General features: G+C 37.0%; 2 protein-coding genes across 2 annotated transcripts; both read left to right on the top strand.

Annotated features, from left to right (window-relative positions):
- Positions 1 to 629: 629 nt before the first annotated feature.
- On the top strand, positions 630 to 3,176 carry LOC125837877 (protein NLP6-like). Its single transcript, XM_049516952.1, has 5 exons — positions 630 to 753; positions 837 to 1,110; positions 1,240 to 1,311; positions 1,451 to 2,546; positions 2,686 to 3,176. The coding sequence occupies exons 3-5, from the start codon at positions 1,291 to 1,293 to the stop codon at positions 3,165 to 3,167; spliced, it is 1,599 nt and encodes a 532-aa protein (XP_049372909.1). The 5' UTR covers positions 630 to 753; positions 837 to 1,110; positions 1,240 to 1,290; the 3' UTR covers positions 3,168 to 3,176.
- Positions 3,177 to 9,193: 6,017 nt separating this feature from the next.
- Positions 9,194 to 9,661, top strand: LOC125837849 (uncharacterized). Its single transcript, XM_049516917.1, has one exon. The coding sequence runs from the start codon at positions 9,194 to 9,196 to the stop codon at positions 9,659 to 9,661; it is 468 nt and encodes a 155-aa protein (XP_049372874.1).
- The last annotated feature ends 11,434 nt before the right edge of the window (positions 9,662 to 21,095 follow it).

Consider the following 21,095-nt stretch of genomic DNA (forward strand, 5'->3'; position numbering starts at 1 on the left):
TATTTAATCGATAAATTAATATTTATTAATTTAAAGAGTGTTTCGACACTGAAAAAATTGTTTAGGGATGATATTTCAAAGAATTTGAAAGAACCTACTTGTGAAAACGTCATTCATGAACTTAAGGTCATAATTAGTGATCTCGGTTACTGTAATAAAATAAATACATGTTTAGAGGTATAAAACTTCGAACAAATTGTAGATATCATTAAAAAATAATATTGATGATAAAGTTTAAGACGTCAGTGGAGCCTGTTGAGCTTTTTGATCCCCAAATTAAATTGGCACAACTTTGCTTATATGAAGTCTAAAGTTTCGTCTCCTGGTGTAGAGTGTAGACAAAAACTAAAGCAAGTCGCGTTCTATATAAAGAGCAGAGCAGAAGGGCAAAAGGCACTGAAAATTTCATTCTATTCTATGGAAATGGAGCACTCTCCTTCAGATGTATGTTCCCAAATGCCTTGCCAACTGGACTGGTGTCAACTGGAGTCCAACGCCTGGGCATTTTCGAGCAGAAAATACAAAGATGAATTGGGGTACCAGCGAACCATCATGTGTGAGTCTGTTGTGAATATCAAACTTATTGTCCAATTTTTGCTTAGCACCAGTAAATCCTTTGAATCTTATCTTCTTCATACAGCTGCTGCTTCTGTTGTTTCCATGTTTCCAACTGTGAAATGGAGGATCCAATCTGTTATGGAGAAAATGTCGACTTCAAATATTTCTCTGGTTCAATTCTGGGCACCCATCAAGGTCAATGGATCTACTTTCCTGTCCACTGCGGATCAAACATTTGCTTTCTATAAGGGAATTGATAAGAGGCTCTCTTCATACAGGAAGCTCTGTCTAGATACTTTGATTCCAATTGACGACTACACCGAAATTCGATTTGGCCCAATTGAACGAGTTTACACAAGATGCTTGCCAGAATATATCCCCGACGTCTCAAGTTACTCCCCTGCAGAGTTTCCACTGCTCGAACTTGCAATTCGCTTGGGAATTCATTCTTATTATGCAGTTCCAGTGTTCAACAACTATGACCAGCAGTACCGTGGTGTACTTGAGATTGTATCTACACAACCATCTCTCCATCTTTCCCATCTTATTACGGTATTTGCTCATCAATTCTTTAAATTTTATTTTCATAATGCTCAACCATATTGGTTATTCACTTATGTTTATATTCCGTATTTACTGTTTGAACAAGTCTGTAATCCTTTGTTTAATTTTCCATCATAGGGGTTGAAAATCTATTCATTTCAGTTGTATAGCATTTGTAATTCAAAGGACATGCTTTTTGGACTTTTAGAGGTATGATGTTGCCTTTTTGATTTTGGTGAAACCAAACAAAATAAATAAAAGGGATTAGAGACTGTTCTCGTTTTTATTTCCATTGCTCTACTGACTACTATATCTGTCCCACTAATTATATAGCTTATCATTTTTATAGCCGCCTGTTGATGATAGACTTGATGAAATAAAGAATGGGTTATATGAGATCCTTGAAAGAGACAGTTTACCCTTTGCTCAAATCTGGATTCCTTATTCTCCATCTGTCTCTTTAAAAGTCTTGTATCGTGCTGCTGCCTCCATCTATGAACGTTCGAGTTCAATGTATCATGAGTTTGAACATGTTTCTGAGGCCTGTTTTACTGAGAGCGGTATGGCATTGGTCGGGAGGGCATTTGCATCCCAAGTTCCATGCTTTTGCAAAGATGTTACTCTATTAAGCATCAAAGAGTACCCTTTGGTGCCTAGTGCACGAAAAGTTAGATTCACTCAGAGTCTTGCAATTTGTTTGCAAAGTAAATGCGCCAACAATAGCGTTTACGTAGTTGAGTACTTTCTACCACCCAACAAAATGTCTGCTAGAGATACAAGGACTTGCATAAATATGCTTTTATCCACAACAAAAGAACGACTTCCAGGTTTCATAGTTGCTCCTGGAAAAGAACTAGGGCAGAGGATGCTCGTTGAAGTTGTTAAAGTTTCCCCGAGTGATGAATTTGACTCCTTTGAAATTGGCCAATCTCTACTGAGTGTTCAATCACTTCAGGATGGAGGAGGAACAACAGAATTTGGCCAACGTCTGCTGAGTGTTCAATCTCTTCAGGATGGAGGAGAAACAACTGAAATTGATTCTTTCTGCCAACAGTCAAATAATGTTGTTGCTGCTGCTGCACTACTGGTTCCTTCTTGTTCATCAGACAAGCGTGACTCACTAAACTGTGAAAGGACAGTGGAAGTTGATCTGTTACTTCCTCATCCAATAGAGGAAGCTGTGACAAACAGAGGAAAAGTTAACTTGGATGTAGCACATGATGACCACATTGAGGATACACCTGAAATAATGCAACTTGATTCACACTTTGAGCAACCAAATATAGAAATTAATTCTGCGGGAAATGCAACGACTAACAACAATAAAATCCATTCGCATAAGAAAAACACAATACAAAGGATAGAAAAAGATTATGGGATAACTCGCAAGATTCTGGAGCAGCATTTTGGCATGACTCTTCAAGATGCTGCCAAAAATCTACATGGTAAGTTCACTAACTTTAGCGCAGTTGAGGTTCGTAGTGCTTTTGTGTTATTATATATATGTACGCTCATATGCCTTTAACCGAAATTATTTATGCATAGGTTCACTGAAATCCCTTTTGTGTACTTCTTTTATTGCAGTTAGTCGAGCAACACTGAAACGAATATGTAAAGAATATGAAATCACTAGATGGCCAAATTACAAGACTAGAAAGGTTAATGTCCATGTTAGCCAAGGCGTATCTTTTCAAGGTGCTGAACCATATGTGGCCGATCAACAATGTCCTGCTCTTTCCCAAGAAAAAGGCACAGATTATTTGGGTCACAAAATATCTCCTGCAACAGGAAAACCTTGTGATAGTGTGATGACAGTAAAGGTTACATATAGAGGTGATATCATAAAGTTTCAACTCTCCCTTTCATCAACCAGGGAAGAATTGGAGGGGGAAGTGGAAAAGAGGCTTAAGATATCACTTGAAAGGTTTTCAATCAAGTATCAAGATGAAGGTGACGATTGGATTTTGATAACTACTGATTCAGATTTGAGGGATAGGATGAATTCACTTAGATTGTTGGGAAGGACTACTATGAGATTACTGGTTACCCCTGAAGCTGACACATGAAGGATTTTCTGTAAGTTATATTATGGTTCATCTTCATTGCAGAAATGTTATCTTTTGGTGACATGGTGTTTGTCTCTTCCCTGCTGTGTTGTGATATGTCTTTGTCTCAGTGAACCAAGGTGATTAATGCTGTTATGAATGGGGGATTGTTAAATTACGCTTGAAGTCCTAAAAGATGCCTATATATAGAAGAGGAAAATAATACATTAAGGCTTATGCACACTTTAATTGGATGATTGTTACATATTGTTTCATATCATACTATATTATTTTAATAAATACAACGTTTGGATAGATTGTATTCATTTCATTGTTACATAATGTCTCACACCAACAATTTGAATGATAAAACTACAAGAAAAGTAGGATATATGGTAGAGCTACTATAAAAAGGTAGAGGTAAAAGGATAAACTGTGATTATTAAATAATAAGTAAAGATAAAATGAGAAGAAAATATTAAGGTAACGACGCAATCACATCAAATCGGTTATTACACAAAATGGGACTTTTTGTTGTTACCTAACGATATGATATAATAATATTTAAGTAACAATCAAAACACACATTGTATTTAAACTAGCAGTATAATACAATACTACGGGTAACAACCTCCAAACAAGGTGTAAGAGTTATGTTACTTTCTTTTGATTAGCTATTTTTATAATAACAATCTAGAATCTCCCTTATCTATTTTCCATTTGCTCTTTGATTGCATGAACAATCTATTTGTAATTAGTTCCTTTGATGATCAATACAAAGCTTAATTTGTTACATTATTGTTCGTACTCCATGCCTTTCTGTCCTTTTAGCATGCTCGATGTGCAGTTCAACACCCTCTTTGAATCAGTGAACGCACTGCAAGATTGGGTGAAGGTGATGCAAGGGAGTCATTCTAGTATGGTCTCTTCCATTTGCCGTATGATCACTCTGCAGGATGAGATGCAATCGGACTCCACGGCTTCGGATACTCCAGATATTTCAGGTGCTACAACTATCACCTCTGTGTGAGAGTCAGATTACAATGATAGTAACACCGAGTTGGCTGATGTCGTGAAATCACCTCTGGATTGACAGCTTTCTGGAGAAACAATACCAAAAAAAATGTTTTCCGACATTCGGTCTAGTGCTTCGGTTGTCATCACTTAGACCACCGCACATAATCTGAATTTTGAGATTGAGGATGTTGACATCCAACCGGTAGCTATAGAGTTTTCACAATTGTTGGATTTTGACTTTGCATTGCATTTTCGCAAGGATATCTATTTACAACAAAAAAATGGACATTCCTGTTGACTTCTCTAATCATAGTAAACCTGGATAATTTTTCACCATTTCTGAGAACATCTCCTTTTCCAAATCTGCCATATAATAAATATTGGAACTGCATTAAAAAGAGGTCTCAGTTTAACATTACAATCAGCACCCCACCATTTGTCAAGTGTTTGTTTCAACTGTATATAAGGTCCCTGTATCCCTGCAGGTCTTGATAGAGTTCTCCATAGAAAATTGGCATTTGGGCATGCTACAAACAAATGATCAAAAGTTTCTGTTACAACAAACACAGGTAACAGAGTCAACAATTCTGCACCTAATTAATACCTCTCCAATGGGGTATTCTTTTAAACTACATTCTCCATAGAAGAAAAGAAACTCTGAAAGGAATTCCTTTTTCCCAAATGATCATATCATATCCTGCTGGTTGTCCTTCCTTTTTCTCAACATTTCCCAAGCACTTCCAACTGTTGGGCATCCACCATTAGGGGTGGGCATAAACACCGAAAAATCGAAAAACCGAACCGAACCGAATTATTTCGGTTTGGTTTTCGGTATACGTTTTTGTATTTTTCGGTATTTCGGTTCAGTTTTCGGTATGTAATTTTTGTGTTATTCGGTATTTCGGTTTACTGAAATATATTATATTATAATATATATTAATATTATATTAATTATTAATATTAAATATAATTTAAAATAAAAAGCAAAAGTAGGTCAAATCAAAAGTTTGTCTTTTCAAACTTTTGTTACTTTTCCTGTTTTCCACTTTACAGTTCCCAAAGGCCAAAAGTGGCCATCCCTCTTCCCACGTTCCCATGTCCACAGACTACAGCAACAACGACTGAGTTCCGGCGACCGGCGACCAAGAGTAGCATGCAGCAACCACCAGTCGACCAACAGGCAGCCGCAACACAGCAGCCGACCTTTCCAGTTTCCACACAGCCAGGCGCCAGCCGTGAGCAGATCATCGACCACTTTCCACTTCCGCCGACAACCATAGGTATTGTATTTCTTCTTCCATTTTAAGTTAACAAGTTTCAAAATGAATATTTCTTCTTTCATTTATTTTTCTTTTTGATTTTTGCTTTTGTTACTAGTTAGTGTGTGAATTTATTGTGAAATAATTTTTTCAAAATAACATAAAACCGAAATAACATAAACCAAACTGAAATAATATAAACTGAATCGAAATAATAAAAACCGAACTGAACTGAATTATTTCGGTTCGGTATTCGGTACATGTTGTACAAGAACCGAAAACCAAAAAAAAAACCTGAAACCGAACCGAAATACCGAATGCCCAGTCCTATCCACCATGGTTTGTCCCTTTCATTAGAAGATAGACCAATACACAAATTAGTATTCACATGATCACATATTTCTTCCCCAAACCTCTCCCTTATCATTGTAATGACCCGGTCGGTCATTTTTGGAAAGTTCCGTGAAATTATCATTTTGCCCTCTCAATATTGATCCCGAGTCTTTTATGATTGAGTTTGAAAAGTTGATTTTTTTGAACTTGAGTTAAAATTTGAGAATTTGGTAAGTTTTGAGTTTGAAAGATAAAGTTGTTAAGAAAGTGGTTTTCAGTGTCTTTTGGAGTTTCGAATGTCGGAATGGAATTCCGTCGATTCCATTAGTCCCAAAATGTGAAATCTGACTTGCGAGAGTTGTTGGTTTCTGATTCTGAGTCTTTTTGAGGATTTGAGGTCCTAAGTTGTGAAATTGTGGAATTTAGCCTTTGGGTGGACTTTGGTCAATATTCGAGGTTCAAATGCTCGGATCGAAATTCTGAGAGTTCCGTTGGTTTCGGGGGTGATGTTAGGCCTAGGTGATGTCTTGGTTGATTTTCGAGAGGTTCCGAGCTTGTTTTAGCCTTTTTAGGCGTAAGTTAGTTTCTTGTGGTTTTCGCGGATGTCAAAATTGTAACACCCCAAAAATTTATAAGTCAAGACCCGAACTATTCTTCATTTACATGTAAGGTCGTATCGGGTGATTCTTAAATTGACTATATGCGTAAAGGTAAATTCTTTAGTGTGGGAATGATATTGGATATCAATTAAGGTCACTAGAAACTCCTAGCACAAAGTTGAGTTGAAATCTTCATTTCCGATTAAGTTTTGACATAAGATTCTACTTTAGTTAACTTCAAACGATCATATCTCCCAGCACATAATGAATTAGGTGTCCTATGACCTACCAAATTAAAGGTCTTTGAGTCCTCTTTCCAACGCCACCAAGTTTGCCTCATTTCGTGTTCGGAGTAAAAAGTTATGACCATTTTACCAAAGACTGTCAAACTAGAGTTTTCTGAGTCTGTGAACGACGATCCCAAGCAACGGGTCGTAGGTTGAACAACGACCTGTCCTGTCAGGTCGTCGATAGAATATTGAGGGTCAACTTTTGGGACCCAAATCTTGCATACCCAACCGACGGGACGTACGTGGACCTACGGGCCGTCGTTTGGACCCGTAAATGAACTTTTGAGCCTTAAAAACTCAATATAAAATCCATGGATGAGATCTACAGTTCATGGGTCAAACCACGACCCATAGAAGGTTTTTTCGCCAGTTTTAAGAAGGGTAGTTTAGTCTTTTCTCACCCTTTCTAAGCCCAACCCACGACATTTTTTCACCTAAGTAAGGTCTAAACAATGTTAAACATTATTTTACGTTCACACTTCAAAGACTTGGAGCAAGGATTCAAGAGGAGAAAAACTAAGATTTTCTATCGTTCTTCGATATTCATCGATTTCACTAAGGACTTTGTTCTTTCCAGGTATGAAAGGCTATTATAGTGTTGGGCTAGTTCCTCCTCACGTCCTACATCTACTTTCAAATTAGTAAAAGAGTAATCTAAGTTTCTAGAGTTGATTTTGAGTTCTTGAGTTCCTGATTCTTTTTGAAATTATATTCATAATTATTGAATTGCTATATGTTATGCATTAATATTTTTGAGTAGATTCGTTCATGTCTATATTTCAACATGAACCCTATGAATTGAGTATTCTTGAGATGAGAAGTATCGTTGAGTTCTGAGTATTGAGTTTTCTATATTGTTATTGAGATCCTTGAGTTGATTCGTTCATGTCTATAATTCAGCATGAACTCTATTTTGAGTTATAAATTTTGAGAATCTTTTAAAGCCAACATATGTGTTTTAAACTGAGTTTTTGAGAAAGTAAAGAGGAGTTTGAGAAAGAGTTTTAACCAAGATTTGAACAAGAGTAGAAGGGAACTAAGCATTTCCCAAATGTTCTATTGTTACATTGAGCAGAGAACTATGATTCATGATTAGTATGACCGTCGAGTGTGCCATTAATGTGTAAACAGTATGACATTTAGATATGCCATCAATGTTTATGCAGTATGACTTTCCGAGTCATCAGTGATCAGATCACAATAAACGTTTGTTTTAAACTATTTTTTTGAGAAAGTAAAGCGGAGTTGAGTAGAGTTTAAAAAGAAATTTTGAGTAAAGTTTAAGGGAACCATTGAGAAGAAGAGTGAGCCTAACACAACCTGGGTCAAGATAGTGGGGCTCCCACTCCACCTATGGACTCATAAGGTCTTCAAATCAATAGGTGACCACTGCGGGGGATGGGTCGAAACAGAGGAGGAAACAAGTATTCGCAACCATCTGAAATGGGCAAGACTCAGGATCTGTGGTGACGGTAGTAACATTCCGAGGGAGATAAAGATCGAAAATGGTGGATTGGTCTTCATGATGCAAATCTGGGTCGAAACTCCGGCGAAAGTGGAGGCCGGAGAAGATAAGCAAAATAGGTCCTTTAACCCACTAGTGGGGTCCAACAACTTTTATCTATAACTAATAAAGCACAAATTCAATCTGTTGAAAGAGAAATATTGGGCCCAAAAGAATCATTGGGCCATAACCTTATTGAAGTGAATTTACCCCCACTTATTTTAAAGGGAAAGTCACGTGAGGCACATGAGGATCACTTAGTGGACTTAAAAACATAAAAGAACTGGCTTCACAGTTCTTAGAAGTCTTCAGAGCCTGGGAGTTCTCTCCAGATTTAAATGTGAGGGAGAACATGGTATCACAAGTAACACCGGAGGAAAATTCTCTCATGCAAGTTAAGGAAATGATAGAATCCAGCATAAATAACGACATGAGCAGAAGAGCTGAGAATGAGTACATATCTATGGATCAAACTCCACCAGAAAAGACTTATAGATTCAACATATATTAGATGCAGAACCAGTGGCCATGCAAAATTTGGCTGAATCAGAAACAACTGAGACTGAAGCACCAAGCTGGGTGAACTCACACATACTGGAACTGAGCAACACCTATGGGGTAGCCTTTGAGGGGTTTGAGAAGGAAACACTAGCATTGCTCATGAGAATTGATGAGAGGAAATCGATGCTAGACAACAAAGGGAAAGAAATAACCACAACAACTCCAAAGAGCAGGGGGATAGGGAAAAATGAACTTAAGAACCTTTAATCTAGCCTAAACAAAGAGGTGGATGGGATCAGAAACAGGGGGAGGGTGCTCAGTTTAACATTTAAATGAATATAAAACTTCTCTCATGGAACGTAAGGGGTCTTAACAACATATCCAACAAGAATATTGTTAAGACATGTTTGCAGAAATGGAAAGTGGATGTGGTTTGTCTTGAGGAGACAAAATTAAATAAAGGAATAGAGGAGATTGCTAAACAGTTAAATGGATGAGATGCGGCTACATAGAAGCAGATGGAAGCAAGGGGGGAATCCTAATCATGTGGGATAGTAGAACATGGGCAGGCACAAATGGGGATGAGGGGAACTACTCAATTACTTACAAGTTTGAATCAATACAAAACTCTTTCTCATGGTTCTTTACTGTATACGGTCCACATAGCAGAAGTGAGAAATTAGAGTGTTGGGAGGAAATGACAGCAATGAAGGAACTGAGTGAAGGCCCTTGGGTCACCAGCGGGGACTTCAACACAGTCAGACACATTGAAGAAAGAAGAGGGTGCACTAGAGTCACCAATATCATGACTGATTTGTCCAAGTGGATTGAAGACTTGGAAGTATATGATCCAGAACTATTTGGGGGGAAATACACTTGGTTCAGAGGATCCAATCACCAAAGTGCTGCAAGACTTGACAGATTCCTATACTCCATGGAGTGGGAGGAGTGTTTCAAAAATATCAAATTGAGCATCCTTCCCAGAACATTCTCTGATCACATCCCATTCTAATGGGAACTGGGAACATAGGCAATCCTATTGTAAATTTGAAAATTGGTGGCTCAAAGTGGATGGTTTCAAGGAGATGGTGCAGGGGTGGTGGAGTGGCTTTGTGGTAGAAGGGTGCCCTGACTACTAACTTAGCAACAAGCTAAAGATGCTGAAACAAAAGTTGAAAGAATGGAGCAAACAAACCTTCAATGAAAGAACCAGAAGGAAAAATAGCCCTACTAGAAGAATTGTCTGAGTTGGACAAAATCCAAGAAGAAAGAGAACTGTTTGAAGATGAGGTGTTGATAAGAGCAACAATACTTGTGGAGCTGGAAGTATTAGCAAAGCAAGAAGAAGCCAGTTGGAGGCAGAAATCTAGAGCTTTGTGGTTGAAACAAGGAGACAATAATACTAAATTTTTTCAAAGAGTAGCTATAGCCCGCAGGAGATATAACACAATTGACAAGCTATTGGTGAGAGGTGAGGAAACCCAGGATCCTAAAGAAATTAAGGAAGCCATTATTGAATTTTACTCCAAGCTCTACACAGAACCTGAATCATGGAGACCTTCCTTTGAATTTAGAGGATGCCTAACAATCTCAGCTGAAGAAAATGAGTGGTTGCAGAAGCCTTTCACAGAAGAAATACTATAGACCATTAAGCACTGTGATGGTGACAAAGCTCCAGGTCCTGATGGTTTCACCATATCTTTCTTCAAGGAGTGTTGGGATGTTCTTAAGGAAGATCTCATGCATACTGTCCACAATTTTCACATGAGGAGCTTTTTTGAGAAATCCTTTAATGCTACTTTCATAGCTTTGATCCCAAAGAAACCTGAGACAATGGAATTAAAGGATTTCAGACCGATCAGCTTAATTGGAGTGGTGTACAAGATCATTTCTAAGCTAATCACCGAAAGATTGAAAATAGTTATAGGGAAGCTGGTTGATTGACATCAAATGGCATTCTTGAAAGGAAGGCAAATCATAGATGTTGCTCTGCTGGCTAATGAAATGGTTGACTCTAGGGTAAAACAGAAGAAACCAGGCATCCTATGCAAGCTAGATATTGAAAAGGCTTATGATCATGTTAATTGGAATTTCTTGCTAAAAATTCTGAAAGACATGGGTTTTGGAGAAAAATGGATTGGCTGGATACAGTATTGCATCTCAAATGTAAGATTCTCACTCATTATAAATGGTAAGCCTGAAGGATTTTTTCAATCGCATAGAGGTCTTAGACAGGGAGACTCTATGTCACCTTTTTTGTTCCTACTAAATATGGAGGGTCTGAACCACATGTTCAGAACAACAAAGGTAAATGGCTGGATAAAAGGGTTCAGTGCTCAAATAGGGAGAGGTGATGATCTGGAAATCACACATCTTTTCTATGCAGATGATGCCCTGGTTTTTTTGTGAAGCAGAAGTGGCACAAATCAGACACTTGAGAGCAATCCTTACAATATTTGAGGGCATTTCAGGGCTTCATGTTAACTGGTCGAAAAGTTTCCTCTTCCCAATTAATCAGGTAGATAATCTACAAAGTCTAGCTGAGAATTTGGGATGTCAGATAGCCTCTCTTCCCACGAAGTACCTGGGTTTGCCTCTGGGGACCAAAAACAAGGAGTTGGAGGTATGGAATGAGGTGATGGAGAGATGTGAGAAAAGACTCTTATGATGGAAAAGTCAGTACCTATCACTGGGGGTAGGTTGACTCTCATCATGTCAGTTTTAGATGGGTTACCTACCTACATTATGAGTCTATTTCCAATACCCAAGAGCATTGTGAAGAAAATTAACAGAATGAGAAGATCCTTCATTTGGCAAGGGAACAAAGAAAAGAAAGGCTACAACCTGGTGAAATGGGAGACACTCACTTTGAGCAGAAAACAAGATGGCCTTGGCATGAGAAATCTTAGCATCCATAATAATTGCTTGCTACAAAAATGGCTATGAAGATTTTGTACTAAAGATGGAGCCCTATGGAGAAGATTCATAGCAGGGAAATATGGCTTGTTTAGCCAATGGATTACTGAGGAGGTGATGGGGTCATTTGGATGCTGTGTGGGGAAGACCATCAGAAGGTTATGGCCACAGTTCAATAACAATATTTATATTAGTGTGGGCAATGGTCTGAAAACAGATTTCTGGAATGAAATCTGGAAAGGGATGATAGCTTGAGGAACTTATTCCCAAACCTCTACACCTTGAACTTACAAAGATTTGCTACTGTTGCTCAAGTATGGAGCCAACAAGGGTGGAACTTAGTGTTCAGGAGGGCTTTGAATGATTGGGAAATTGAGGATGTGGCCAGGCTACTAGAGGTGCTAAACACCCCTCCAGTCATATCTCAAAGAAAGGATAAACCAATTTGGAAGTTACATAGCAAATGAATGTTCACATGTCAAATCCTGCTACTGGAGGATAAATGTCAATCAATCAGTGACTAAAAAATGGCCTTGGAAGCTAGTGTGGAAGACAAGAAGCCCATTAAAAGTAGCATGTTTTGTCTGGTTGGTCATAAGAAAAGCTTGCCTTACACATGAGGCATTATAAAAAAGGGGGATGCAGTTTTGCTCAAGATGCTTTATGTGTGAGCAGAAAGCAGAAGTAAATAGTCATTTGTTCATTCAATGTAAAGCAGCTTCAAAATTGTGGAATATGTTTTTGTGTATTCTAGGGGTTAGCTGGGTAATACCAAAGACAACCATGGAGCTCCTTAATAGCTGGACAAGAATTGGCAACAGAGGGAAAAATGAAGATTGGTGGAAGACTATTCCAGCCTGTATATGGTGGACTCTGTGGAAAGAAAGAAATGCTAGGTGTTTTGAAGGACAAAATGATAGTTTTCAGAAGATAGAAATGAAATGCTTAATTCTTTTATTTTTTTGGTGTAAGCAAGAGTTGGTAGGGGAAAGCATAGAGATGGTCGATTTTAAAGGAAACTTGTAATTCTGTATGGCTTTTTGAGGGTGTGCCCACCACCATGTGGGATGTAAGTTTCCAATTTATCATCCCTTGGATGATGAATTTTTTGTGAATACAAAGTTACCCTTATCTCAAAAAAAAGAGGAACTTTGATTTCTAAATGAGTTTATGAGTTCAGAGATATTTCAGAGCATTAAAGTGGTTATTTTGAGTAATTATCTCAAAATAGAGAAAGAGTGTTTTATACATTTGAGCATGAGTATATTATTGGGAGTAGTATTGAGCATCGATATGGGGATGAGTTCAGACAACTCAAAATCCTCATAAACCATGTATGCCAACATGGGTAAAGAATCATACTTTTTAGATGAATCCTTAGTGCCTTCGGGCAGAGCTTAATGGATCCACTTAGTTGAGGTGTTCTATACCCCAACAAGCTATAGGACAATTTTGACAGCGTGGGCGAGACATTTTATCATCACGTAGCTCATAGTGATGGTTGTCGGTTAGAGAATCTCCCAGATAGAGTTAAAAGTGTATTTTTATTATATCACTTAATATGCTAAGTTCATAGATGAGTAAGTATTTTTGTAAAGTTTTAATGATTTCACCCCTTTATTTATTTACATTCAGTTAAGTATATATCTATATCTATTGTAATCCTTTCATTCAGCTGTTTGTTATTCAGCTATATTACATACTCGTACATTCAATGTACTAATGTCATTCGACCTGCATCTTTTAATGATGCTGATATAGGTTCTTAGGATCCTCAACAAGAGTTCGTTGAGATCACTTCGTCTTCTCGCCAACTTTTGAGTAAGACCTCCTTGCTTTCGTAGGACTCCAGTTTTATGAGTTGTTAGTATTAGTAACATTTTGAGTAGTCGTGGGTCTTGTCCTGACACTCATCTATATATAGTAGAGGCTTCATAGATAAACAGTTTTGTAGAGTCTTTTAGTTTTCAAATGTTTTATTTTAACTTATGATTCATACTCAATATATTTAGCAAAGTTTTGAGATTTAGTAAGCTGTTTTTAAATGTTTCTTCCAATTTGATGCTTATGTATGCTTGAGTTAGTCTTCCGCTTGTAGTCAGCCATGATGAGGGTTCGCTTGGGGACCAACAATGGTTCTCGAGTGCCGGCCACGTCCAGGGTGTAGGCTCGGGTCGTGACAAAAACGCTTCCCCAGAATTAGTTGAGTTGTACATTCCTAACCCAATAAACATACTTCTTGGAATTTTAGAGTTGTTGCCTTTTTGAATTTGGCGAAACTAAACAAAATAAATGAAAGTGAAAAAGAGAGATCAGTCCTACTAATTTCATAGCTTATCTTATCATTTTTATAGCCGCTGGATGATGTAGACTTGACAATATAGAGGGCGGGTTATATGAGATTCTTGAAAGACATAGTTGGATTCCCTTTGCACAAATTTGGATTCCTTTTTCTCCATCTGCCTCTTTGAAAGTCTTGTATCGTGCTGCTGCCATCAATGATCATTCGAGTTCAATGTATGATGAGTTTGAATATGCTTCTGAGGTCTGTTTTATGGCAAGCGGTGAGGCATTGGTGGGGAGGGCATTTGCATCCCAAGGTTCATGCTTTTGCAAAGAAGTTACTCAATTAAGCATCAAAGAGTACCCTTTGGTGCCTAGTGCACAAAAAGCTAGATTCACTCAGAGTTTTGCTATTTGTTTGCAAAGTAAATGCGCCAACAATTTTATTTTTGTAGTTGAGTGCTTTCTGCCATCCAATGAAATCGTTGTTAGAGATACAAAGACTTTCTTAAACATGCTTTTATACACAATTAAAGAACAACTTCCCGGTTTCATAGTTGCTTCTGGAAATGAACTAGGGCAGAGGATGATCGTTGAAGTTGTTAAAGTTACCCTGAGCGATGAACTTGACTCCTTTGAAATTGGCCAACCTCTGCCAAGTGTTCAATCACTTCAGGATGGAGGAGAAACAACAGAAATTGATTCTTTCTGTCAACAGTCAAATTTACAGGACGGGGAGAAGAATGGTGCTAATGCATTACTAGTTTCTTCATGTTTATCACACAAGCGTGACTCACTCAACTGTGAAGAGACAGTGGAAGTTCATCCGTTACTTCCTCATCCAATAGAGGAAGCTGTGACAAACAGCGGAACAGGTAACGTGGATGTAGCACATGATGACCATATTGAAGATACAAGTGAAATGATGCAACTTGATTCACACTTTGAGCAACCAAATTTTGAAATTAATTCTGCGGCAAATGCAACGACTAACAACGACAATATCCATTCATATAAGAACAACGCAATACAAAGGATAGAAAAAGATCATGGGATTACCCGCAAGATTCTGGAGCAGCATTTTGGCCTGACTCTTCAAGATGCTGCCAAAAATCTACGTGGTAAGTTCACTAACTTGAGCGCATTTGAGGTTCTTAATTCCTTGTGTGTTATTATGTACGCTCTTATGCCTTTAACCGAAATGATTTATTCATAGTTTCTCTGAAATCCCTTTTGTGGACTTCATTTGTGCAGTTAGTCGAGTAACACTGAAGCGAATATGTAGAGAATATGAAATCACTAGATGGCCACATCACAAGACTAGAAAAGTTAATTTCCATGTTAGCCAAGGGGTATCTTTTCAAGCTACTGAACCATATGTGGGCCTGCTCTTTCCCAAGAAAAAGGCACACATCATTTGTCACAAAAGATCTGCTGCAACAGGAAAACCTTGTGATAGTGTGATGACTTTAAAGGTTACATATAAAGGTGATTTCATTAAGTTCCAACTCCCCTTTTCATCAACGAGGGTAGAATTGGAGGGGTAGTGGAAAAGAGGTTTAAGATATCACTTCAAAGATTTTCATTAAAGTATGAAGATGAAGATGACGATTGGAGAGTTGTCCCAGCAGTGATTTGGTGGACCATATGGACGGAGAGAAATATGAGATGCTTTGAGAGTATTAGTAGTCCTTTACACATGATTAAAATGAACTTCATAATCACTTTTTGCTATTGGTGCAGTTCGGAGTATGTAGATGATCCTATAGCTGTTAGAGATATCCTAGGTCCTTTGTAAGATGAAGTAGGATTTAGTTTAGTGTTGCTTTAAGTACACACAACTGTATGTAGCTCCAGGATGTAAATTTGGGATCCCAGCCTTTAGTGCTGAAGATTAATACACAAAACTGTTATCTTTGTCAAAAAAAAAAGATGACGATTGGATTTTGATAGCTACTGATTCAGATTTGAGCTATGGTATGCATTCACTAAGATTGTCAGGACAAACTACTATGAGATTACTGGTTAACCTAGAAGCTGACTCATGAAGGATTTTCCGAAAGTGATGTTATCTTTTGGTGATATGGTGTTTGTCTCTTCCCTGAGGCTGAGGTGTTGTGACGTGTCTTTGTGCTCAGTGTACCAAGGTGATTAATGCTATTATGCAGTGTTTTAAGCGTGAGGCGAGGCATTTTACTTAGTATAGGGTGAGACGCAAGCCTCGAGACGTGGGGCATAAGCCCTATGGATCTTTAAAATTTTAATTTATATTATAGTATAATAAAAATCAATAGTTTGAAATAATTACAAATATGATTAAATAAACTAATAGAAAATAAAAGTTCTAACATGATTATACAAATATAAATAATCTAATATCTTAACCTTCTAATAATAAAAGAATCATTATCTCTCAAAAATATTTTTTTATCATACTATACGATTTACCCCCTTAAAAGAAAATAATTAATAGTCTTACTACTATTATAATAAAAACATCACTCCATCATGAATAAAATAAAATTACTTTCAAATAGCTAAATAAAATATAATAATTTTGAGACATATGACAAAATCATGAAGACCAATGATAAGTGAAAAAGTAAAAAAATTCGTGACGTATTTATAAAAGAAATGTTACGTAATATAGTTACCAAATAGGAAAGATGTGATACTAAAACTTGTTATTTGAGTTATTCTCAATTTTCTTTATCTCCATAGATTAAAAATTATTATGTATCATTCAATTATTCAAAAATTATGAGGGTCAACAATCTTAACTAAAATTTTTAACACTGTGTAAGATCTGTTAGGCGAGCCTTGAGTGTTGGGTGTTGGGCATGCTTAGAGCGTACAATTGGGTGCTTAGGACATAAGTCTTACGGAACTAAGCCCCACACTTGAGTCTCGAGGCGTTTTGCTAAAGTCCCGCCCTAGGGCGAGCCTCGAGACGAGTCCCAATAGGATTTTTTAAAACACTGCTATTATGAATGCGGAATTATCAAATTACGTTTGGGCTCATGGAAAGATGTCTATATTCCAACTCCACAACTTTTTGCCTTTTTTTTTTTTTTTTTCCTTTGGCAATTTCCACACTAACTACCGCGTGGAAAAATGGGAATTATCTAATTACGTTTGGGCTCATGGAAAGATGTCTATATTCCAACTCCACAACTTTTTGCCTTATTTTTTTTTTTTTCCTTTGGCAATTTCCACACTAACTACCGCGTGGAAAAATGTAGTACAGATTACTTTATCTATTTCCAACAAAAAAAAAATGCTGAGCCTCTTGAACCTTTTGAGCTTCTTGAGCCACTTGCACCCTCCTATAAATTAGTGGTAAGTGTACCGCTGATAAGTCAGAATTTTATTAAGGAGTGTCAAAAATATAAAATATTAAATACACAAGAAAATCAATGAAATAAATTCTACTAATGAAAGCAAAAGATAGTTACATTATAATTCGACAAGATATATAATAATAAGTGTGTCGTCGTTTTAATTGTTCTAAAATTATTCAATTTAAATATGTCAACTAGAAAATATGATTTCGATTTGACAAAAAAAGAGATAAAAGAGAAAACTTGAAGAATTAAATAAATCCCAAAAAGGAGCCCTTGATAGATTTTTTAACAAAAAATAAAAATTCTGAATAAAAAAGTATTGTTTATAGAATGATGTTAACAATTCACGGTTGTCTCAGCCGAAAGAAGTTTTTTGAAATGAAAATTGATAAAATTTTATCTAGATCAACAATGTCTCAAGGGAGATTGAATGGATTAACTATATTATCAATTGAAAAGGAATTATTAAAACATATAATTAATAACTTTGCATCTAAAAAGGCCATAAAAGTAGATTTTAAATAAAAGTATATATGATGATTTTTTTTTAAAAAAAGATTAGGGCCCCTCTTTAAGATTTGGCTTTAGGCCCCAAATTTTGTTGAGTCCGCCCTGGTTGTAGAGATGCTAAACCATTATAGAACCATTAAGATATTGACTTATCAGTTATTGATTTATCGGTTTTTGATTGTTATCGGTTCGGTTATCGATTTAACCGTTAAGATTTGACAAAAAAAAAAAATCATTGAAAATCACTGGCCCAGCCCAAGAAGCTGCTGCTGAGCCTGTAGAGACTGGAGCCAAACCTGGAAGGCTTGACTCCTTTGAAATTGGCCAACCTCTGCCGAGTGTTCAATTACATCAGGATGGAGGGGAAACAACAGAAATCAGCCAACCTCTGCCGAGTGGATCACATCAGGATGGAGGAGAAACAACAGAAATTGATTATTTTTGTGAACAGTCAAATGTACAGAACATGGAGAATAATGTTGCTGCTGCACTACTGGTTCCTTCTTGTTCATCACTCAAGCGCGACTCACTCAACTGTGAGCGGACAGTGGAGGTTTATCCGTTACTTCCTCATCCAATAGAGGAAGTTGTGACAAACAATGGAACGGTTAATGTGGATGTAGCACATGATGACCACATTGAGGATACATGTGAAATGATGCAACTTGGTTCACACTTTGAGCAACCAAATTTAAAAATTAATTATGCGGGCAATGCAAGGAATAATGACAAAGTGGAGCATAATGATTTTAGATATGTCAGACAATCGTTTCAAGCTGAAGCTATAAACAGAGAAAGTAACTTTGCCCGTGGAGCAACAACTAACAGTGAGAAAATCCATTCACAGAAGAACATCATAATACAAAGGATAGAAAAAGATCATGGGATTACCCGGAAGATTCTGGAGCAGCATTATGGCATGACTCTTGAAGATGCTGCCAAAAGTCTACATGGTAAGTTCACTAACTTTAGCGAATTCGAGGTTCATAATTCTTTTTGTGTTATTATATATATGTACCTATGCCTTTAGCTGAAATGATTTATGCATAGGTTCACTGAAATTTCTTTTGTGGACTTCTTTTATTGCAGTTAGTCGAGCAACACTGAAACGAATTTGTAGAATATATAATATCTCTAGATGGCCACATCACAAGACTAGAAATGTTAATGTCCATGTTAGCCAAGGCGTATCTTTTCAAGGTGCTGAACCATATGTGAGCGATCAACAATGTCCTGTTCTTTCCCAAGAAAAAGGCACAGATTATTTGGGTAACAAAAGATCTGCTGCAACAGGAAAACCTTGTGATAGTGTGATGACTTTAAAGGTTACATATAGAGGTGATATCATTAAGTTCCAACTCCTCCCCTTTTCATCAACGAGGATAGAATTGGAAGGGGAAGTGGAAAAGAGGCTTAAGATATCGCTTGAAAGGTTTTCAATAAAGTATGAAGATGAAGATGACGATTGGATTTTGATAACTACTGATTCAGATTTGAGGGTTGGTATGGATTCACTAAGGTTGTTGGGAAGGACTAGTATGAGATTACTGGTTATCCCAAAAGCTGAGACATGAAGGATTTTTTGTACGTTTTGTTATGGTGTTCATCTTCATTGCAGAAATGTTATCTTTTGGTGACATGGTGTTGGTCTCTTCCCTGCTGTGTTGTGTGACATGTCTTTGTGCTCAGTGAACCAAGGTGATTAATGCTGTTACGAATGGGGAACTATCAAATTACGAAAAATGCCTATATATAGAAAAGGAATCACAAGGAAGATTTTAGTTAATACTACTATTAAATTTAATAGTATTTTACTTCCACTTTTTGTAATATGGAGCCACCTAATAATGGTAGCCAGATTGTGTCCCCCGGCTTCAATTCTTGTTAGGATCGAAATAATTAGGTGTCATGCGGAAGCTAGCAAATCAAACTTTGATAGACCATGAGTAATAAGACAAGCAAGAAATACACAAAAAGACACATAGATTTAACGTGGTTCGGTCAACAAACCTACATTCAAAAAGGAGACGAGCAATCCACGGTATAAACATAAGAGTACACAATAAATAACTTCAACCAATTCACTCGCAATAAAAAGAGGTGTTGTCACTTGTGTCCCACAAATTTCCCCTCACCAAAAATTTCAAAGCCCCTAAGACTATATTGTGAATGTTAACTAAGTTAGAAGGAACAAACTTCTATTTATAGAGTCCTAAACTTTTTCCTACGAGAAAGGACTAGCCAAATATGAAGTCTTTAATTATGTTTTCTTTTTAGGAAAAGAAAAATCTATTTATGATAAGAAACTCATGGTAAATAATACCCAACAAATGCCACTACAGATATATATATACAATGTAATGTAAAACTAGTAAGAAATGCTACCTTGTATTATGGATGATAATATTTAAACGGAAAAGGGCCTAAAATACCCTCGAAATATTGAAAATGGTACACAACTACCCCTCATCCACCTATTGGCTCCTCCCAAATACCCTTCCCATCCACCTATTGGCTCACAATACCCTCCACATCCACCTTTGGGTCCAATTTTAGCCACTTCATTAACGGAGCACCATTTAAAATAATTAAATAATCCTTTTAATTACGTGACACTCAACCATTGGTTTGAATTATTAAATTGGGTGTGGGTTTAAAATTATATTAAATAATTAAATTGCAATCAATTTAATTAATTATGCGGGAAATGCAACGACTAAGAACAAAGCAATACAAAGGATAGAAAAAGATCATATGCCTTTTAATTGAAATGATTTATGCATAGATTCACTGAAATCCTTTTTGTGGACTTCATTTATTGCAGTTAGTCGAGCAACACTGAAACAAATATGTAGAGAAAATGAAATCGCTAGATGGCGACATCATAAGACTAGAAAGGTTAATGTCCATGTTAGCCAAGGCATATCTTTTCAAGGTGCTGAACCATATGTGATTGATCAACAATGTCCTGCTCTTTCCCAAGAAAAAGGCACTGAATATTTGGGTAACAAGAACTTTCCTGCAACAGGAAAACCTTGTGATAGTGTGATGATTTTAAAGGTTACATATAGAGGTGATATTATAATGTTTCAACTCTCCCTTTCATCAACGAGAGTAGAATCGGAGGGGAAAGTGGAAAAGAGGCTTAAGATATCACTTGAAAGGTTTTCAATATAGTATGAAGATGAAGATGACGATTGGATTTTGATAACTACTGATTCAGATTTGAGGGATGGGATGAATTCACTTAGATTGTTGGGAATGAATACAATGAGATTAGTGGTTACCCCACAAGGTGACACATGAAGGTCTTCATTACAGTTTTCTTTCTTGCTTTCTCTATCTCCTCCCTCACGTTCTGCTGCCCCTCTCCTTTGCTTTTTCCTTTTAAGT

The sequence above is a fragment of the Solanum verrucosum genome, unplaced genomic scaffold (genome assembly GCF_900185275.1).
Source record: "Solanum verrucosum unplaced genomic scaffold, falcon-dt-bn FXZP01000262.1, whole genome shotgun sequence".
Classification (NCBI taxonomy): Eukaryota; Viridiplantae; Streptophyta; class Magnoliopsida; order Solanales; family Solanaceae; genus Solanum; species Solanum verrucosum.